Raw genomic sequence first — 18,729 nt, 5'->3', positions numbered from 1 at the left:
TTTTGTAAACCGTACTGTCAGTTTTTGAATCCGTACACACGAATTCATAATCCATGCGCATGCTTTCGCAATCCGTTCCCTCGGATTTGTAAACTGACGCGCATTTGTAGCTCCGCCCCCACCTGCAGATTAATTTCTGTTTATTAAACATTATTTTTCATAGTATCCAATGAGTCTTTGAGCGTTTATTTTACATTAATCACCAATAGGATAAGACACAGCCGCCTGTGTTTTATGGCCAAAAAAATAAACGCTAAAAAGAAGAAGAAAATAAGGGTAAAAAGCAAAACAAAACAAATAATTTGCCGGTTATGTTTTCATTCCTTTTCTCTCTAACTGAATGCAATGTTATTTTTGGCCTCATTATTTAATAATAACATTAACAGTGAAACTTGCATCTAACTCAGGCAGGTGGGGTGGGTGGAGCTTAGTCTTCATGTATATTAAGAAAGAATTGTACACAAGCATTTACAAAACTGTCAAAGTTTATTTAAAAATAAAGCAATTAATGAATTATTTTCTTGTACTCATTTATTTAGCCTACAAATTAAAATTATAAAAATAACTTTATTTTTATCATTATTAAATATTATTATATAGGTTATGCATAAGAATCTTTAATCCAATACAATTTACAACCAAGGAAATAATTACTCCAGAGTTAGTCACAATGGCAGGTTTATTGTACAATAATAATCAAGTGCTATTATAAGATTATTGCTTTATTATTATTAAACCTATTCCACATAATAATATTCAATAAAACTGTATGTTAACAGGAACTTGCTGCATGAATCCGTGAGTACGGTTTACAGATCCGTGGGAACTGATTGCGAAAGTGTGCGCATGGATTATGAATTTGTGGGTACGGATTCAAAAACTGAGGGTACGGTTTACAAAATCTGTGCGCACGGATTGGAAATTCAGTGGCACTCATCATTTGTTATTTTTACCGAAAAAAAAAATGGCTAGTGGAAATTCTGATTGGCTGGTAACTTTAGAAAGTTACCAGCCACATTGGCTGGTCATCAAAAAAGTTAATTTAGAACCCTGAATATAACCGTATAATGTCTGGAGAAAGCTTCTGGCTACAGGGCTGTCTGCAATCCAGAGAGTTTTCTTCTCTCCTATCAGTATTAGTCTAGATGGAAATAGGTTTTTTTTTATGCCATCTGATTTTTAAAAATCCTTAAAGTGTCTATTTTCATAATCTGCCAGGTGCCAAGCTGAAATAATGTCCCAAAGGGTTATTTTTTAACCCTTTTCTGCACCCAAAAAATGATATAGAAAGTGGCATAACATTAGAAGTAAACATACAGAGACAAATTAACACATTTTCCCATACAATTCTGACCCCAGGAATTTAATGGAATGGTTATTTTTTACATTTGACAACATATTGACCTTATTTATGGACAAAAATAGCAAAAAAATGGCCAAAGATGTGTAGAGGATCAACTATTTTTTCGTTTTCTCAAGCGCATAGGGTGATTTTTTTTTCCACAACATATTATTTATTTATCATTCAAGTGTCTTTTTTAAGATTAAATTAGGTACCAAGCTGAAATAATGTCCAAAATGCTTAATTTTTAACCCTTTGCACCAAACCCGAAAAATCTAAATATGATTTAAAGTGGCATAACTTTTGATGTAAACAACCCACAGAGACAAACGGACACATTTTTCTATACAATTCTGATCCCAGAAATTGTTATTTGTCATGTTTTATAACATCTTGACCATCTATGGTCAAAAAGAGAAAAAAAAAAGTTCATTTGAAAGCGTTTTTATTATACTTAGCAGCCTGAAATAGGATTTATTTTAACCTTTTACTTCACCTATCCTGAACCTGAAGATATTTAAAATAGTTTTACTTTTGAAGTAAACAAAACAAAGCAAATGAACTTAAATTTTAATAAATAAATAAATAAAATTAATTTTGGGGCTTTGCAGTTGGCAGTTGGTGGTCGGTTCGTACCTGCAGATCGCCATCTCCCACTGCTCTCTCTTTTGGAAAAATTTCTGTAAGTATTTGAAACTATAATTAAGATATACCTTTGTAGTCATAACTTAAAGTGATTTTTCAACAGTTTTTACTATAATCACAGGCTTTCGGAAATCGAATCTGTATTCTTGACTAGCAGTGTTAGTAGCTTAGTTGGGTGGGGGATATGAGATATGAGACTCTGTGAAGACGTCAGTTCACCATACCACATGAGGGATATTTGTGAACAGATTTCATTGAAATTACAGGACTTGTCTTTGGATACAATTGGCTATCACCAATATTGCTATAAAAGCTTTACAGGGAAAATAAATCGTTTACAAGTGTCAAAGGCTTCTACATCTGGTGAATCATTATCATTGAAAAGGGACTCTACGCCATGTCAAATCACGGTCAGTTCAATCTGAAGGAGCTGCAAGAAGGTGTTCCTTCTTGTTTCCCAATCAGTGCATTTTCTGTGGCAAAGCAAACTCCAAGTTCAAGGGCAAGACTGATGAGCTTACAAAGTTTCAGAGTTGGAAACACAAGGAACCAGGTTGGAAAGTTATTGAACCTAGGGCACAGGAATTAATTGGGAAACAAAAAGGAACACCTTCTTGCAGCTCCTTCAGATTGAAGTGACCGTGATGTGACATGGCGCAGAGAGTCCCTTTTCAATGATAATGATTCACCAGATATAGAAGCCTTTGACACTTGTAAACAATCTACACTCACCTAAAGGATTATTAGGTACACCTGTTCAATCTCTCATTAATGCAATTATCTAATCAGCCAATCACATGGCAGTTGCTTTAATGCATTTAGGGGTGTGGTCCTGGTCAAGACAATCTCCTGAACTCCAAACTGAATGTCAGAATGGGAAAGAAAGGTGATTTAAGCAATTTTGAGCGTGGCATGGTTGTTGCTGCCAGACAGGCCAGTCTGAGTATTTCACAATCTGCTCAGTTACTTGTATTTCACAATCTGCTCAGTTATTTTCACGGGCAAACCATTTCTAGGGTTTACAAAGAGTGGTGTAAAAAGGGAAAAACATCCAGTATGTGGCAGTCCTGTGGGCGAATATGCCTTGTTGATGCTAGAGGTCAGAGGAGAATGGGCCGACTGATTCAAGCTGATAGAAAAGCAACTTTGACTGAAATAACCACTCGTTATGGGGAAGTCGTGGTATGAGGAAGTCGTGGCCTAATGGTTAGAGGGTTGGACTCCCAATCGAAGGGTTGTGAGTTCTAGTCTCGGGCCGGATGGAATTGTGGGTGGGGGTAGTGCACGAACAGCTCTCTCTCCACCTTCAATACCACGACTTGGGTGTCCTTGAGCAAGGCATCGAACCCCCAACCGCAGCATAAATGGCTGCCCACTGCTCTGGGTTTGTGCTCACAGTGTGTGTGTGTGTGTGTGTGCATTCTGGATGGGTTAAATGCAGAGCACAAATTCTGAGTATGGGTCACCATACTTGGCTGAATGTCACTTCACTTTCACTTTTCACTTTTTCACTTTTTCACTTTTCACTTTTTCACTTTTCACTTTTTCACTTTCACTTTACAACTGAGCTATGCAGCAAAGCATTTGTGAAGCCACAACACACACAACCTTGAGGCAGGTGGGCTACAACAGCAGAAGACCCCACCGGGTACCACTCATCTACACTACAAATAGGAAAAAGAGGCTACAATTTGCATGAGCTCACCAAAATTGGACAGTTGAAGACTGGAAAAATGTTGCCAGGTCTGATGAGTCTCGATTTCTGTTGAGACATTCAGATGGTAGAGTCAGAATTTGGCGTGAACAGAATGAGAACATGGATCCATCATGCCTTGTTACCACTGGGCTGGCTGGTGGTGGTGTAATGGTGTGGGGGATGTTTTCTTGGCACACTTTAGGCCCCTTAGTGCCAGTTGGACATCGTTTAAATGCCACGGCCTACCTGAGCACTGTTTCTGACCATGTCCTTCCCTTTATGACCACCATTTACCCAGGGCCAGATTAACACTTTGTTGTACCCTGGGCAACAATATTCAAGGGCCCCATCAATCACGACCCCAGGATCACCATAATATGGTCATATACTGAATATATTACCGTAATATACAGTAAATATACTCAATAATACTTCAAATTCTAACTGTCATCAGGTGTATTTTGATTTACAAATATTTAAATGCTCATAGAACTACAAATGCACTACTATGTCCCCTATCAAAGACATTCACGCACATATGATGCTATGAAAACAAAACACATCAGCATTTGTATAATCTGGTAAAATTGACCCACTACATTGAGAGGGAAGGAAATATCCTCCATTTTCACAAAAATGAATAAATAAGCAACCACTTTCAAACGATTGTTTATTTAACAACATTTATTCCCAATAGACATGTATTGAATTAATAGAGCAATAACAGAAGACCACAGACAGCACATCAAGAAACAATTTGGTCCTCAGCTCATTTTAAGTAGAAATCACCCTGACAGGGTGACCCTGTTTCCTCAGAATTCAACAATGCAATCAAGTTATTAGTCCAACACAAACAATTTGAAATCTGCCAGTTATCCCTCCACAACAATTTACAGCATTTTAATGAAGCTGGCACCTCAAGGAAAAAAAATAAATAAATAAAATGCAGTGTATCGCTATTATCTGCTCATAAACATTATTATCCTAAGCTCATTTTAACTTGTTTTAAAATAGAACAACAACATATCACAGCACAATTAACCAGTTAAACATTTTAGTGCTACATAAACATTTAGAAATCTGTAAATTTCTCTGAAGAAGACAAGACAGAAATAAATGCTACGTAGTCTGGCAAAACACACACGCAGCAAAGGGTTAAAAAAGTTTTTTATAAATTGAAAGAACAGCATTGTTTGTTACATTTGTTAATTTACATCTATTTGTTAGATTTATATTATTTAAATCAAGCTTTTGAATGGTATAGTGTCTGTTATTATTGAAACTTCATAATGTTTCACTTGATTATACATTTAGTTAGGAATAATAGTTTGGGAAAAGTCTAACTAGTAAAATGTTTACATGTTATGTGAAAACTAGTACATAAGTATATAAATAAAAAGAGACTTATGTTGTGTTCACACCAAACACGAATACAGCATCTGGGGCGAATGTTGCAGGTTAACCACCACTGTCGATTAATGGGTACATAAGTCACTCAAGACATGTATATCATTTTTAAAATGTCTCAAAAATGGTCTTAAAGACCAGTTTTTTTAGTTTTTGGGATTAACGTTTTTTTTTTCACTACGGTGATGACGTCACGTTGGGGAGAAGTGGAGGAAAGGTAGCCTCAGCCTAGTATGATGTCGCGTTCCAGGCAACCGGAAACCCCTGTTTTTCCAACCTTAAACCCGTGAAAGTGCACTGGGATGGCAGTCAAATCCGTGACTTCCAATCCGTAAACTCGTACTAGATCGATGTACTCCAAGCAGAGATGCTCACAAGTCTCTGAGCAAGAGTCCAAGTCAAGTCTCAAGTCTCTGAGCTAGAGTCCAAGTCAAGTCTCAAGTCTCTGAGCTAGAGTCCAAGTCAAGTCTCAAGTCTATTTATTATATTAAGTCTCTGGTTATAATAAATGTTGCATCACGTACAGCGACCCATCCAAGCTGCTTAGAACACTGCATAGCTATATATAAGGAATTCAAAGCATGTAATATGTTATTATGACAACTCCATTTATTAGCATAAAATATCAACTTTGATTTTGGTATATAATCAGTGTAAACAGGCTATTGCAACATGACAAAAACACCAAGAATGCTTTACTTTTAAGTTAATATCTTTTAATAGTTAATATTTTGCATTTATGGATTCAGTAATGGCCTTCTGTCTGTCCTGGCTGTATAGCTGCACACCTCTTGTCTGGCTTAAGAATGAACAAAGCTACGCTGACTTATGTTATTCATACAATACCTATTCACAAATAAACATCAAAAACAAAGCCGGCTGCAAAGAATTTCTGTGCAAAACAGCTTTTACTACAAACACTTCAACACAAGAACATTGTTATCACACAAGAACATTTTGATAGAGAACCAAAAATATTTAAAGTAGATAAAATTAGAATAAATAAAATGGAAATGTCTACATACTATTACTACTGTAAACTTTGCAAATAGGACATCAGCCCCTTCAAGTCAATGAACAATAACAAAGTGGGCTGCGATGAATATCTGTGCAAAACGTCATGGCTCCGCTCCTACCCAATGACAGAGGCACGCAGGTTTTTTTCCACTGGAGTACTCACGTGAAGGATGCGTGCACAACTAATAACTAATATCATCACGTTATAAAGGGTTGGCCTGCGCTGGGTGCGCCCCTTCCCCCTATAACTGTTCTGTCTCGCGGAGGAGCTCATTTGTGTGCATCTGTGTGAAACACGCGCTCTGAAACACGCATAGGAAAAAAGAGCAACAGAAAGAAGGGCTCCCCTCCAGCCGTGACTCGGCTCCCATCATTCATGTTTATGAGCCGTTCAAAAGAATCGGTTCGTTCGCGAACGTCACAACTCTAACAGCGAGCTCATCTGACGTTTACTAAAAATTAACATTGTTCACGAGTCCCGGAGCTCGAGTCCGAGTCGAGTCTGAAGTCTTTCGAGGACGAGTCTCAAGTCGAGTCTGAAGTCACTGTTTGTGCGACTTAAGTCGCACTGGAGTCCGAGTCTCAAACTCGAGTCCCCATCTCTGACTCCAAGTACCGACCGTCACACAGCACGCGAAACAACAATGACAGCCTACGGACGCAGTGTTTATGCAAGTGGTACACGTTGAAAAAACGATTTTAGGACAATGTAACATTGCGATAAAAACTGGGATGAGGAAGAGGTGGCAAGAGCCAACATGTATGATGGCCCAAAGCCGTATAATTTCGAACCTGCCAGACGTGAGAGGCCAAATGAGGAATTGCCAAGAACTGATGGCCGTCAAAGCCAATTAAATGCATGGTCCGAGGAGAATGAGTGTAGAGAGTTGCTATCATTTAGCAATGCAGCAATGAGCAATGGAGCTAGTCTACATCAGCAGTGCACAATAACGACACACACACACACACACACACATGGCACTTAGGCACTTAGTGTGACGGCTAGTAAAAGAGGAGGAAGCAATTGCAGGCAATCAGATGAAGTTTATTGAAATCAGAGTCCAGAATGTTGGCAATGGGAAAGAAGGTCTACGGTGGCGTGAGAAGAGCTGGATGGTGAAGTCGATGGTGAAGGTGAAGACGGTCAAATGGATGAAACCAGGAACGGACCGGAACACGGACACGAAGACGACAACACGAACACAATCCAGCACACAAACACGGGAGACGGTAATCCAGCTAGGGAGCGGAGACATGAGTGAGGATCTGACAACAGACGGAGAGATGAGTGAGTTTATGTAGCTGAGTGGAGATGAGGATCAGCTGGAGCGAGACAATCAACACACAGGTGACAACAATCAACCAGACGAGCACATGGAGACTACGTGAGTACAAAAACAAACACAAAACATGACACGGAGGAAACAATGGATTTCCTACCGTGACAGTACCCCCTCCCCTAGGACGTCACCTGACGTTCCCAGCCTGCTTTACCTGTAGATTGTAATCATCAATAAGGCGGTGATCCAGTATGTCCCGAGCAGGAACCCACCTACTCTCCTCCGGACCGTAACCTTCCCAATCCACCAAGTACTGAAATCCGCGTCCCCTCCGTCTAGAGTCCAGAATACGATTAACCAAATATGTGGTTTCCCCATTAACGATACGAGGCAGGGGGGGGACCGGGGCAGGCGGGTTAAGACGGGAGAAAATCACCGGTTTAATTTTGGACACATGGAACACGGGATGAACCCTCCTGTACGCCGGAGGAAGGCTAAGACGCACTGTTACCGGATTAATGATTTTGGTAACAGAAAACGGGCCAATAAATTTGGGAGCAAGCTTATTCGAAACGGAACGTATCTGAATATTCTGGGTTGAAAGCCACACTCTTTGACCGACGACGTAACGGGGAGGCTTCGACCGGTGGCGATCGGCCTTAGCCTTGGTGCGCGACCTAGCCTGGAGCAGAGCTCTGCGAGCTCTGGTCCAGGTGCGGTGACACCTCTGGACTAGTGCGTGTGCGGAGGGGACCGAAACCTCGGATTACGTACTAACAAAATTAGGTGGTTGGTACCCTAAACTACACTTAAATGGAGACATGCCCATAGATGACACTGGTAAAGAATTGTGTGCGTACTCCACAATTGAGAGTTGCTGACACCAGGACGAATGATTATTGGAAGCCAAACATCGCAAAACCCTTTCGACATCCTGATTGGCTCGCTCGGTTTGACCATTGCTCTGGGGATGGAACGCGGAAGAAAGACTAACAGTCGCTCCTAACAATTTACAAAATTCTCGCCAAAATTTGGACACAAATTGGGGACCCCTGTCAGAAACCACGTCTGTCGGAAGGCCATGTATACGGAAGACGTGGTCAATGACAGCTACCGCTGTTTCCTTGGCTGATGGTAATTTGGGCAAGGGAATAAAATGAGTCGCCTTCGAGAACCGGTCCACTATGGTTAAAATCACCGTATTGCCCTTAGAGGGCGGGAGGGCGGTAATGAAATCTAGCGAAATGTGGGACCAGGGTCTCGAAGGGACAGACAGCGGTAAGAGTAACCCATCTGGAGGTCGATTGGAAGTCTTACCAATAGCGCAAACTGAACAAGCCAAGACGAAGTCGTGGACGTCACGAGCCATACCAGGCCACCAAAATCGTTGCTTGACTAGAAACCTAGTTCTACTAACCCCTGGGTGACAAGCAACACTGGAACAATGACCCCACTGGAGAACGTCTGACCATAACCCCTCCGGCACAAACAATCGGTTCGGTGGGCAACGAGCCGGGGGCGTTACCCCTTCTAAGGCAGTCAACACCTTCGATTCGACCTCCCATCTGAGCGCGGAGATAATGATGGTCCCCGGTAAAATGGGCTCGGGAGTAGCAGTATGATCGGAACGCTCAAAAAGACGGGATAAAGCATCGGGTTTGATGTTTTTGGAACCCGGCCGGTAAGAAAGTGTAAAATCGAAACGACCGAAAAACAATGCCCACCGAGCCTGCCTGGAGTTAAGTCTTTTGGCGGTTCTAATGTATTCGAGATTCTTATGGTCCGTCCATACAATGAAAGGTACACCCGACCCTTCAAGCCAGTGACGCCATTCTTCCAGTGCAAGTTTGACTGCCAACAACTTTCGATTGCCAATGTCATAATTAACTTCTGCAGGAGATAAACGGTGAGAATAATCCGCGCAAGAATGCACCTTTCCGTCTGAGGATGCGCGTTGGGACAACACTGCTCCTACCCCCACCTCTGACGCGTCGACCTCCACTATGAATTGACGTGAGCGATCAGGGGTGACGAGAATGGGAGCTGTAACAAAGCAGCTTTTCAGTTTGGCAAATGCAGCCTCGGCTGCGTTTGACCATCTGAACGTCAAACTAGGGGAGGTCAAGGCGGTCAGAGGAGCGGCTAGTTGGCTGAAATTGCGAATGAAACGCCGGTAAAAATTGGCGAACCCCAAAAATCTCTGCAGGGCCTTGCGAGAATCTGGGGATGGCCAATTTACCACAGCCTTAACCTTCTCAGGATCCATGCGAACACCCTCAGTCGAATAATGTGTCCTAGAAAAGAAACAGACTGTGCATGAAAAACGCATTTCTCCGCCTTGACAAACAATCCATTCTCTAGCAACCGCAGAAGCACTCGTCGTACGTGTTGCACGTGTTCCTGGAGAGACGAAGAAAAAATCAATATGTCATCCAGGTAAACATATATGAACAGATCGACCATGTCTCGCAACACGTCATTAACGAGTGCTTGGAAGACTGCCGGCGAGTTCGTTAGCCCGAAAGGCATCACGCAGTACTCAAAATGGCCTCTAAAGGTGTTAAAGGCAGTCTTCCACTCATCCCCCTCCCTGATGCGGACCAAATGATAAGCATTACGTAAGTCCAATTTAGTGAAAACGGACGCTCCCTGCAACCTCTCAAAAGCTGAAGACATAAGCGGCAAAGGATAGGTATTCTTTACCGTTATGTTGTTCAGCCCTCGGTAGTCAATGCAAGGTCACAAGGATCCGTCCTTCTTTCCCACAAAAAAGAACCCCGCCCCCGCTGGAGAAGAAGAAGGGCGGATGAACCCCGTTGCTAGAGAACTGGATATATATTTCTCCATGGCCGCCGTCTCTGGAATAGACAAAGAATATAACTTGCCCTTAGGCGGAGAAGTTCCTGGCAATAACTCTATCGCACAGTCATAGGGACGATGAGGAGGAAGAGAATCAGCACGAGACTTACTGAACACCTCCTTCAGGTCGTGGTACTCCGCGGGCACGTTAGCCAAATCCACTGCTTCCCCCTGAAACACAGACTCAGAAACATTAACACCAGCAGACAAAAGACAAGACAAATAACACTCCTCGCTCCAGCTAACCACAGATCCGAGGCGCCAATCGATCCTGGGGTTGTGTTTCTGGAGCCAGGTGTGACCGAGAACAATGGGAGATTGCGGTGAGTCTGTGATGTAAAATGAAATCTCCTCCGTATGGTTGCCAGATGTGATGAGAGAAACAGGTAAAGTGGTCTGTGTGATGACTGGCAGTCTGTGTCCGTTGAGTGCAAAAGGTGCAATGGGGTGTTTGAGGGAGGTGAGAGGAATGTTGAGTTTAGTAGCAAACTTAAAGTCCATGAAACTACCCTCGGCCCCAGAATCCAACAAAGTGTGATGATCGAGTGCGTGGGTGGACCACCGTAGACTCACCGGAAGGAGTGTCGATGTAGATGAGGTCTTCCTGGCAGAGATCCCACCCGATAGTAGCCTCCGTTTTACTATCGGGCTTGGTCTTTTACCGGACAGCGCTGGAGGTGATGTTCTTGGCTGCCGCAGTATAAACAAAGTCCCAGGGATCTCCGCCTGATCCTCTCCTCCCAGGAGAGCCGAGCTCGCCCCACCTGCATGGGTTCAAGATCTCCAGGTGGGCTGACCGCAACCTCTGAGCGCTGACGCTGAGCCTCCGGTCTGGTCGCGAGAACTGTTCTCCCCCTCCGTCTGGCGGCTTGGTCGAGTCGGTTGTCTACTCTGATGGTGAGGTCGATCAGGCCATTGAGAGAAGTGGGGAGCTCGACGGCGCGGATCTCCTGTTGGATGCGGTCAGCCAACCCATGCAGGAAGTGATCCCACTGCGCCTCTTCGTTCCACTTACACTCCGCCGCCAGGGTGCGGAACTCAATGGAATAGTCGGATACGGACCTGTTTTCCTGACGTAGGTCCGTGAGAAGTCTAGCCGCCTCCCTCCCGGCGACGGAGCGGTCGAAGACCCGTCTCATCTCCTCCGAAAGGGCGTGGAACGAAGCACAGCAGCTGTCTTGGTTCTCCCACACCGCCGTCCCCCAGAGGGCAGCCCTCCCCGTCAGTAGTGACAAGACGAATGCCACCTTCATTTCCTCGGTTTTAAACGTGCGGGGCTGCAGGGCGAAGTGCAGAGAACAATGAGACAGAAATGATCGACAAAACCTAGGCTCACCCGCATATTTCTCAGGGATGGGGAGGCGTGGTTCGGACTGGGAAATCCCCCCGGAGACGATCGGCGGTGTGGGTGGCGCGGGAGGCGCAGCGGGTGGCGGTTGTTGTTGTAGTTGAGCCTGGAGAGCGAGCTCGGACACCTTCGTCACCATTGCTTGGAAAGCTCGACCCATCTCATCTATCGCCTTGTCTTGGCGATCCATACGACCAACGGCTCTCTGCAGAAACTCCTCCAGATGAGATGGGGAGCGATCGCCTGCTGCTTCCATGATGGTCAGATCCTACTGTGACGGCTAGTAAAAGAGGAGGAAGCAATTGCAGGCAATCAGATGAAGTTTATTGAAATCAGAGTCCAGAATGTTGGCAATGGGAAAGAAGGTCTACGGTGGCGTGAGAAGAGCTGGATGGTGAAGTCGATGGTGAAGGTGAAGACGGTCAAATGGATGAAACCAGGAACGGACCGGAACACTGACACGAAGACGACAACACGAACACAATCCAGCACACGAACACGGGAGACGGTAATCCAGCTAGGGAGCGGAGACATGAGTGAGGATCTGACAACAGACGGAGAGATGAGTGAGTTTATGTAGCTGAGTGGAGATGAGGATCAGCTGGAGCGAGACAATCAACACACAGGTGACAACAATCAACCAGACGAGCACATGGAGACTACGTGAGTACAAAAACAAACACAAAACATGACACAGAGGGAAACACTGGATTTCCTACCGTGACACTTAGAGGCTTTTGCATCTGAACTCTTCATATAAATATATATATATATATATATATATATATATATATATATATATATATATATATATATATATATATATATATATATATTACTGTCATTGAATAGCACCGAATGGAAAATCAACGTTTTCTTTATATCTAGTGGCAGTGATCATGACGTTAGCTCAGATAAGTACCGGTAACCATTGTCATGGTGTCGTAGTATAATATGGGCCTTTATGCTAGCTATATGGGCCTTTATAAGCGTTTATCTCTTCCTCCGGTGAAAATGTTGTTGCAAACGTAGCCACATGTCTGTCGCTGTGTTTGGCAGGTGCTTGTGTGGGCGGTGCTGTCCCATGGAAACTGCACTGAAAAGCTTGTGCTGTAGGGAAGTGAGTGCGTTTTGGTCGCTTTTGGTCGATATCTATCTATCTATCGATCTATGTATTTATCTATTTATCTATAATCTGCTTTATCTGAATACTCTCATCTACTACTCGTCTCTCTAGTCACTCTCAATGCTCTCAAGGCGGGCTTTGGTAAATTCTCTCCCCAACGTGACGTAATGCAATGCATTGTCGGGGAAAGGAAAATCGTTGCAAACCGCTGAAAGATAGTACCTAATTTTTCATATTATATTACATTTTGTGATACCCAACAACATAAAATACAATGGATAACAGTTTAAATGTTTAATACCAACAAGCAAATTGCACAAAATCGTTGAAAAATTAGCCCTGCAACATGGCCTTTAACCCAATGCAAAGGCACGTTTACGCGCGTCTGGAGGGCTTGCGGCGCGAATGAGGAGAATAAGGCCAAAGACAAGAAACATTTCGTTTAACACCAAACAAATTATATTTTATCTTGAACCACTAAAGACACATCACAGCCAGCGGCAAATGTCAGAAGGTCTAGCCGAGGTAAGGCTGCTCTCAGTGGATACATAATCACAGAGCTCCCGCTGATCACATGGAGCTTATTTGCATATTTGAGTTTAAAACAACTACATTCTCCCCTAAAATACTTTTAATGCTACATTTAAAGCTATAACTCAGTTGGCAGAAGTCCCCCCCCCCCCCCCCATGATGCAAATTCACGTCTGTTGTGAAGTTAATTTCACTCGCGAATGAAGCGAATTTCACGTGTGAATGAAGTGAATGATCTCAAAATGTTCAAGCGGCAAACGACGCTAGATTTGACGCTCTATTTGCATGAGGTGTGAACACAACATTACTCATGTTTATGATCTCTGTTGAATAAATTGCTTCATTATTTTTTTCTGAGGAAATAAAAACATAAATAAAAAACACGAACGATGCTTTGTTTTCAGCATTCAGCACATGGGCGTGGTCACAATAGATATAATGAAAGGAGACGTGTAAGAAGGAAATCTTTTTCCTATGGATTATTTTATCACAGAATTTTTTTTTTTGGTAGCACTTGTTTAGTTTAAAAGTGTACGTCAAGTTTTCCTTAGATATATTTCTCATACTTTTTTCGTTGAGTATTCACTGAGTTACAGTTCATTTTAGTGACTCGTTCTGTATTGCACATGCGCAAAATTCGAAATTAGTCTAGTAGTTCACCTGTTTCAGTCAATGCAGTCTTGTTTACGGTCTTTTGGGGCAGGATAAGCGATATATTTAAATTGTTTAGGTGAGTGTGTCTGCTGCGCACTGACGACACAGGTAACTGACCCAAGACAAAATATAGCTTATTTCTTTAAAAACATAATTATTCAGGAACTATTAAACATGAACGTATTAGTATCAGAAATTTATTTTAATGTATTACAATGAATAATACAATTTAATATTACAATGTTAATATTGCTTTATTTTGAAATGAAAAGCATAACTCACTATCTTGGAAATAAAGGTTTATGTCTTTAAATCTGTACTGTATATAGTCAGTTATTTCAATGACTTGGCCGGCGACAGCCTCTGACGTCACTACCCTGCGACTTTAAACAGGCACCGGGAGAACACGTCATTCTCTTCTTCGCTCTCTCTTCACTGCCTGTTCTGTTTGAAGCGTGCATCTGAAAGAACTGGTAAGAGCAATCTTTCTCTGTCTATCATGGCAACTACTAGCAAGCATTTAGACAATGTGTGCATCCATGTTATTTGACACTTGATGACACACACGATCTTTACGTCATTTGTTTGGGTGAAGAGCATGCACGCAATGTCTTTGAGGAGGCAATCTTTGTGCATTGTGAGTGTTTTTTCAGTGAAAAAGCTCTGCTCTTGTTCGTCTCTCTTTCCAAAAAAAAAAGGCAGCCATCTGCTTCCCGCAGTTCAGGACCTGCCGCTGCCGAGGCACGGAGGAGAATGAGCTCGTGAGAATTTCAGGTGGATCTGTCTGAATTGTTTAGAGATGGACTTTCCCCTTCGCGCTCGTAATGGCGGAGGACGAGAGAGAGCCTCATGAGGATGGTGTTATATCTTTAACACTTTCTGATATTGAGGTTCGTGCTCTGCTGGGTTTTTACCAAGGGAAAGCAGGATATATTTGAGGATGGTGAAGAAGCTGAGGCTGAGCCTTCACAATCCTCCTGCCCTGTGTATGTAGAGCTGTTGGAGGTTATGGATCGCGCCGCAGCAAATTTGGACTTGCCACTAAAGAGCGCTAACAAGGTGACACCATGAGGCTGTCTTGACAAGCATTATCTTTCTGACCATAGCCCACCAGCTCAGGTGAGCCTTCCATTTCTGCCTGATCTGCATACAGAGATTGAAAAGAAATGAAAAAAGGCCGTTTTCTTCTCGCATCCATCGGTTTCTTCTTTAGAGTTTTGCCAACATCGAGTTGATACGCAAAAGTGACTATGAGAGGATGCCCCCTGTAGAAAGAACTTTCTTTCTGCGGGAGAGACATCCTCTCTTAATCTCCCTCCTTGCCATTTAAGCCCCTTCAAGAAAAACATCTCGCTTGAATGTCAAAGCATACATGGCACCATTAAGTGTGCATGAAAGACTCTGCGTACTTTCTGAAATCCTGTACGGTAAGGGTTACGCGCTCTGCCTCATTCCCTTTTTTTGAGATGATCTGACCTTGGTTCCTTGGGCTCCATTCAGCCAGAGTGCATTTGTTTAAACACTTCAAGCATCGCTTCCCTCAACATGAGGGGCTATTTGGGCAATTCCTGTGTTAGTTTAGCAGCACTCCCCTTTTACAAGAAGGGTCGACTATGAGTGTGCTACTCTGAATTCAGAGTTCTCCTCTCATATGAGACTGAGTTCTCAGTTTTTTTTTTCCCAGAGTGCACCAGCATTATTTCCACAGATCGAATTGATGACTCATAAACATACTGTTTTGTGATGGACCATCTATGAGCTGCTCTATCAGAGTGCCATGAGAATCCCTTCTTAGAACAATATTTGAAAATCCATGCTATGGTAAGTGTGTACGTGAAGTCTTTGCGCACTTTCTGAAATCTGCACTGTGGTAAGTTCGCACACTAGTATTCTTTGTTGTTTCTAAAATCCTATATGGGGAGGGTTGCTTCGTGCCCTTTCTTGAGTTTGTAAAAGCCCTGTTCATCTTGGGCACCACTCCACCTATGTATCCTTGGATATCTAAACAGAGTGTTGCTACTAGGGATCTGTTGAGAGAGCTCCTTCAGCAAGCTTATGCAAAAGAAAGAGGTAGCCCCTGTATGAAAGTCAAGACCTGCTAGGTTCTTAGCCGTATCCATTTAGGAATCTTTCCTGATTCCAAGCCTTTAGCTCTACCCCAGGCCGAGGCCCTAACAATTAAGTTTTGTATATAGCTTAGGCCTTTGGCTTTAATGGGGTACTGTCACATAACAGTCGTCTAAACATCCCAGGGGCAACTCCTTGGAAATGGTAGAGTTGGTGCTTAGTGATCGCCATGATTCTGGCTTCCACTTCCCTCGGCATGGTGGTGTGGGTATACTGTTCCCCATAGTGACCCCTAGAGGATGCAGTTCGAAGTTCCCTTGAAAGGGAACGTCTCAGGTTACGAAAGTAACCATGGTTACCTGAGTAGGAAATGAGACACTCTATCCTCTAGCTCCCTGCCATGCTTTGGACGCAAGCTTCAGACAATAAGTGATTGACATGTTCTCTCGGTGCCTGTTTATAGTTGCGGCGGTAGTAACGTCAGAGGCTGTCAGTGGCCATGTCATTGGTGTTATTTCAATGTATGCTTCAGACATGGGTCACGACGAGGTGTTCCCCATAGCACCCCCTAGAAGATACAGTGTCTCGTTCCCTACTCAGGGAACCATGGTTACATTCGTAACCTGAGACATTTTTAATAAGTAGGGAAAATTCCCAACCTTAAAAAAATAATCTTTTTTTTTTTTGTCTAGGGTCTTTGCATTGTAATAGTGTAAAGAAATACTTCAGATTTATAAACGCTGACTTGTTAGGATATGTTTTCTCCTTAAAATCATACAATTTCCTATTAATTCATTAGAACGTTTATGCATACTAGGGATTACCAATATGGCAGCGCGGCAGCTTCACTTTCAAGTGTAAACTGAGAAATAAGTGACATTGTGCATGTGTATTATGTTTTCAGTCTATAGATATGTGTGCTGGCATGTAGTGTATCTTAACAAAGTGACTGCCAACTACTAGCCTGACATGCATGATACAGCATTTTTAGTCATTTTCACAGATAAATTTGAACGGGGATCAGGATCATTCTGATAACATTGTCATAAACATGGACAGGAACTATTTGTTTTACAAGTTTGTATAAAGGGGTCATGAAGTGACTTTTTAATATTTTGTACCATTTTCTGAGGTCTACTTATAATTCCATCAATATTTTACATAAAAACATCATCATTTAGAAGTAATAGGCTATTTTCTTTCCTGACCCCCTTCATCAGAGCACTCATTTTGAATAGGTGTGGCAGATTGTAGACTATGAAGTAAATGCCCACTGCTATGACTGGCTAACACTTGTGTATGTTTGACAGATGGATGCATACATACTCAGTAAATATCAAATGATCTGTAGTAACAGACAAAAAAAAATTACTGTTGGATCCAATATAGTCGGCACAACATCGTATTTTAGTTTCAGTTTCAATCTTTCAAAAAATCCCATGTCATTTTTTTTTTTTTAAACAAATCTGCAGAACCAAGTTATCACTATTGCGGTCTGGAACTTTATAAAAAATAGCTTGACACTGTACAGAGTATCTTGTTGTCTTCTGAACCAACTTTTTCTTCTGATTTCTGAATAGATCTACATGTTCACCTCTTTCATTTAATACACTACATACACAAATCGGTGGATGGGGCTAAACAGGCAGTGATGTAGAAGCAGGCAGTGATCTTCTGCAGGGGCAGGGTTTATCCACACTTTTATATATGTCAAAATAACAAGGGAATTTTCGTTTCTCAGTTCATGACCCCTTAAAAACTATAATAAAAAAATGAAAGGATGAAATGCATTCTTACCAATGATTTGGATATTGACTATTGAACTTTTAAACCCAGATGGCGAAGATGATGAAGAAAGCAGGAAATCGGCACTTGTTGGAAATCCTAATGTATCCTGGTGCAGGGCATCTCATTGAACCTCCGTACTCACCTCACTTCCGTGCAACTAACTATAAACTACAGTGGACAAATGAGAGAAGTATGAATGCTTGATCTACTCTCACAATTCTTCTTGTTGTTAATAAGACCTCTCAATGTCAGTTCTAATTTTAGGTTTAGACTTTATGTGGGATTGTGTATTTTACTTGTGAATGTGTGTTGTTATTGTTGCTGCAGTTGTCATGCTGTGGGGTGGACAAACCAAACCGCACGCATATGCACAAGAGGATGCATGGAAGAAGATATTAGCATTTCTGTGGCAGCACCTGTCAGCACCCTGACTTCGTTTTAATTGTCATCCCATTTAAATCTCTGGTTTATTTTTAAATGATGACATTTGGATTCTGGAAGTTCTGTTGACAGGAGAAAGGTTTAATTTCAAAGTTTTGTTGAGAGATACATTAAAGATTTTATTTCAGAGTTTAGTTTCAGTGTAACTTCTTTCAAGTGATGAAGGAACAGAAGAAAGTTGATACAATCACCCATGTATCCATGTTTATGCTACTGTGTCCTTATCACCAAATAATAAGTAATCATTAAAAACCAATAATTAAACTAATTGACAACAAATTTGATTATCTTTAAACAGATTATTGATTAATTGAATGGAAAACATCTGCCAGACACAGCAGTCTTCAGTGCTTCAAATCTGAAATGATGCCAGGATGAACTGTAATACGTTTCTGAAGTTTTTCATCTATACAACAGGGTTTTCTTTAACCCTCAAGCATCCTTTGTACAACAGCCCTTAATCTGTCCTTCATGGACAAATTCTCAGGTGTGATCCCATTTTTTTTTTTTTTTAAAGTAATCACCACC

General features: G+C 42.1%; 1 protein-coding gene across 1 annotated transcript in view; it reads left to right on the top strand.

Annotated features, from left to right (window-relative positions):
• Window positions 1-18,330, top strand: part of LOC127956949 (bile acid-CoA:amino acid N-acyltransferase-like) — a 31,694-nt gene extending 13,364 nt beyond the window's left edge. Inside the window, exons 9-10 of the mRNA XM_052555281.1 lie at window positions 17,809-17,950; window positions 18,088-18,330. Coding sequence (XP_052411241.1) covers window positions 17,809-17,950; window positions 18,088-18,191 — 246 coding nt within the window. The 3' untranslated portion in view covers window positions 18,192-18,330. The remainder of the gene's footprint in view (window positions 1-17,808; window positions 17,951-18,087) is intronic.
• Window positions 18,331-18,729: the final 399 nt, after the last annotated feature.

The sequence above is a fragment of the Carassius gibelio genome, chromosome B4, assembly GCF_023724105.1.
Source record: "Carassius gibelio isolate Cgi1373 ecotype wild population from Czech Republic chromosome B4, carGib1.2-hapl.c, whole genome shotgun sequence".
NCBI lineage: Eukaryota > Metazoa > Chordata > Actinopteri > Cypriniformes > Cyprinidae > Carassius > Carassius gibelio.
Note: the sequence above shows the minus strand (reverse complement) of the source record. Positions and strands in the feature narration are given on the sequence as shown.